Genomic DNA, 3867 nt, shown 5'->3' with positions numbered 1-3867 from the left:
ACCTAATGAGGTACATATGAGGTGGAGCTTTGGGCAGAGTATATTTGTATTGGAAAACAAAATATGATATTGTCATTATTTGCATTCAATATGAAGTATATATGGAAGAAACAAAAGAATGTTAAAAAAACTCTCGGTTTCATGATTTTATGAGCCAAGTTGCTCATGAAATCTTGTAACTGATTGTTTTTAATAGATGGCAATTGTATTGTGACTTACTTCTATCATTTAAGGAGCAAAAGGGTCTAGAGAACAGTCTTATTCTCAGTCCTCGGGAATAGTAGCATTTTCAATGAAATGTTGCTTAAAAGTGAGCAATTTTTCTCAAATCACGTACATCGACACTGTGACCCCTGAAAATATCATATCACTGCGAAAATAACTGAATTTTGTTTGTTTCTATGAAGGTGAGAGAGTGAAAATGACATACAAAAATATCGCTTTTATTCTTCTTTTCCGACATTGTTTCACAAATATCCACTGCACGCTGTCATATTATACTCATATTCAGTGGAAAATTAAAAAAAAATCTGTTTTGATTTGATAAAAAAACTTGCTGAAAATAACGTTTTCACATGGATGTGGAAGACAATTGATTGTAAACACACAGAAATACTGACGTCACGATGTGAAAGGTAGCTGAGGCAGCGCATGCTATCACGCACACTACGCTCGCAAACTCTACCATCTGCTCCACCTAATATTCCTGCTCATGGGGGCGGTCCCATTTGAGGAGCACAAATTGGACCAATCAAAACGTGGCACATAGTGCGTTTGGACAATGCTCGACATTTCACAATTATTTAATTGTTTAACTCAAGAAAAGGAAAATGTTATTCGTTGTGATGGATGCGTGGAAACAATCCGTATCAATTGGTGTAAACATTTTTGCGGTCTATTAAGAAATGCTCGATTTATAAGCGCTCTAAATCATTTTTTTTTCTAAATGTTCAGTGTCTGGATTTACCTTTTACCCCCTATATCTTCCGATTAGACGTACTTCTACTTCTAAACACGTATTTCAGACCTTTAATAAAAAAAATCGTGTATCCATTCTCTAATGATTACACTAAAACAACCATATTTTCAACGCGAATCCGATCTTTATTTGGTGTGCGTAATGGCGCTTATTCGCAATCTCTCACTCAGCTGGGAAATGATAGAGTCTCAAAATCATAACATTGCTTTTGATATTTCTCAAAGACATGAATGGAACGTATTTGAAAGAGATTAAAAGAAGGCTTTAACGCAGTGGCATTCTTTTGAAATACTTTCACGGGCTAAGTATTCCCAGACCAGTGTATGGTCTCAGTAGGCAGCAAGCAACGAGTTGAGTACACAAATATGCTGAAATGTTTGAGCCAGGACATAACAGTAACACCCGGGTTGTCGGATGCATCCTATAGCATATCTATTAAAAGCATATTTACTGAAATAGCTGAATGTGTTCAATATAAAAAACAAAACATTCACCTAAATAATGGCATCATATATCCTTTATATTTCAGTTTATTTCTATGACTAAAACTATTTTATTTCTATGAGAAACTAAAACTTGAACTAAGAAAATTGCATCTGGGAACATCACCGTGTGCACAATTGCAGACAAAATCCTTTCGCTTCCGGCTCGAGGGAAAAAGATCCTTTCGCCAATGTGAGGTTTTGCGTGAATGAGTCACCTGGGCGGAGTTGGAAATTCCGCAGCACATCAATGAGTGTTATTTTCGCCACCAGCAGCGCAAATTGAATCCCTGAAATGATATGAAACCAAATTCTGATGCATTACCACCAATCATCGTGTTTTATAACAATTACCTATGCAGTTTCTCGGACCCACTCCAAAAGGTAGATACGTGTGAGGAATAATCTTCAACTTATTCTCCACGTTGAATCTCTCCGGATCAAACCGTTCCGGTTCCGGAAAGTACTTCTCATCGCGATGAAGCGCCCAGGTTGAAACCCACACAGAATCACCTTTTCGGAACTGTAATCTGTAATCCCCCTCATTGAGGTCATAGTCCCTGGAGCACTCTCTATCCAGCGTTGGCATGGCGGGCCATTTTCTCAGCGTCTCATTGATAACCATGTCTAAGTAGGTCATCTTCGAGACAGATTCGTAGGTCAGGGGGACATCTCCCAGGGTAGTCTGAATTTCTGCGAACAGTTTCTCCTGCACTTCTGGATTGGCTGTCAGTTCGTAGGCAGCGAATGACAATAGATTAACCACACTTTCGAAGCCATTTCCAAAAAATGAAACACTCTGTGCGATCAATTCTTCGTCCGTCCATTTCCGTTCAGCGAAACCCAGCATTTGTACAACTTCCGGATCATTCTCTCCCGTCTCTAGCTCGCCATTTTGAATCCGATTCAAGAATTGAATCATGTTGCAACGCTTTGCGTTGCTGTCCTCCCTCTGTTGGCTAGTCGATCGCAGTACCCCTAGAAAATACTTAACATCGCCTTCCTCCATCAAACGTATCCCCATCTTGCCCATCAAACGAGGAAACAGATAAAACAGCATCGTCTTAATCGCTTGCATCGGATTCTGCCCAAACACAAGCGAACTGCCAACCTCGCAGAACTTGTCTCTGTCATTATTAAAATAGTTCACCTCCAAACCGAAGGCACAACTGGCAATCACGTTAAACGTGTGCTTCTGGAAGAAATCCTTCGAGTCCAGCTCAGAGTTCACAACCGTGGCCAGATAGTCCACCAAATCTAACGAGTTGGTTCGAATAAGCGAACACATCATAGCGACATTCCTTGTCTCGAAAGCCGGACTGAGTAGCGCCCTCATTTGGCACCACTTGTCACCTTTCAGTAAATGCAGCTGATTTCCCAGAATCGTATCTTTACTTTCATCCAGAAAGTACCCATGGTTGGAGAAGTGGCTAAACTGATGGACCCACAGCTTGTCTATCAGTTCCGGTTCGCGAATGTAGAAAATGGGGCTCAAGTAATTGAAGAAGCCGAAGATTCTAAAATGAAAAAGGAACTTTTTCTTTCAAATATAACTGTTAAACATACCGTCTCACCTTTCATTGTGGAACTTTCGGTAAAGATGTTCCACATTCACCAGCGAAGATACCTTTTGGTTCAGCACATCATTCTGATTGCCGTAGAGAAAGTGTGGCTTCTCGAATGCGACGCCCCTCGCAGTGAAAACATGCCTGTGCTTGGTGATTAACTTGAAGGTGAAAAAGCCCACGATGGTGACTATCGTAAAAGCGAACCAGTACAGATCTTCGACGTTCATTTGTGATGTTTTGTTTAATTTCAGCCTAGCTAGACGACATTCAATTAATGATGACTGAAAGAACTTAATGCTATGTTATCACGGGACCAGCTGACAGATGTGGCAGAGAATATGTCTCGTGATAGCATTGCGGAGAGAATTTATGTTTACCGAGAGTAGCATCGAGAAATGTTGAGCGGGGAGTCCGGCGCGTCTCTCTCAGAAACAAGATGAGAAGCCATCGTTGCCTAGCAACTCATCATGACGCTCGCTTGGCGCTGAGCGGGAGATATAGAGGAGATGTGTCTAAAAAGCACCTGCCGGGCCGAATCATGATTTTGTCATGGCTGGAAAACATAAGCTTATTCCGTCTGTTATCGCAGGATGCAAAATAAAGCTAAGGCACTTTGCTGAAGTTGTTCTATGCAGTGTTCCAATATACGTTGCAGTTTGTTCAGGAAGGCACTGTTCTTCGAACGCATTTCCTCATGGGATCGATCTTCAAAGTACGTGCGAACAGCCCGAATTCGAGATTATTCGGTACCGTAGAATAATCAAGCCAGTAACCATAATTAATGTGAATGGAAGACCAGACGAGAACCCTCGTTTTAAAAAGGTCATAGATATTTTCG

General features: G+C 40.9%; 1 protein-coding gene across 1 annotated transcript; it reads right to left on the bottom strand.

Annotated features, from left to right (window-relative positions):
* Window positions 1–1487: 1487 nt before the first annotated feature.
* LOC129775624 (cytochrome P450 9b2-like) lies at window positions 1488–3368 on the bottom strand. Its single transcript, XM_055780587.1, has 3 exons — window positions 3036–3368; window positions 1816–2978; window positions 1488–1751 (listed from the first exon to the last, which is right to left on the bottom strand). Exons 1-3 carry the CDS (start codon window positions 3254–3256, stop codon window positions 1585–1587), a joined length of 1551 nt encoding a protein of 516 aa, XP_055636562.1. The 5' UTR covers window positions 3257–3368; the 3' UTR covers window positions 1488–1584.
* Window positions 3369–3867: the final 499 nt, after the last annotated feature.

Source organism: Toxorhynchites rutilus, chromosome 1 (assembly GCF_029784135.1).
Source record: "Toxorhynchites rutilus septentrionalis strain SRP chromosome 1, ASM2978413v1, whole genome shotgun sequence".
Classification (NCBI taxonomy): domain Eukaryota; kingdom Metazoa; phylum Arthropoda; class Insecta; order Diptera; family Culicidae; genus Toxorhynchites; species Toxorhynchites rutilus.
The sequence above is the reverse complement of the archived record's forward strand: the minus strand, read 5'-3'. Positions and strand labels throughout refer to the sequence as shown.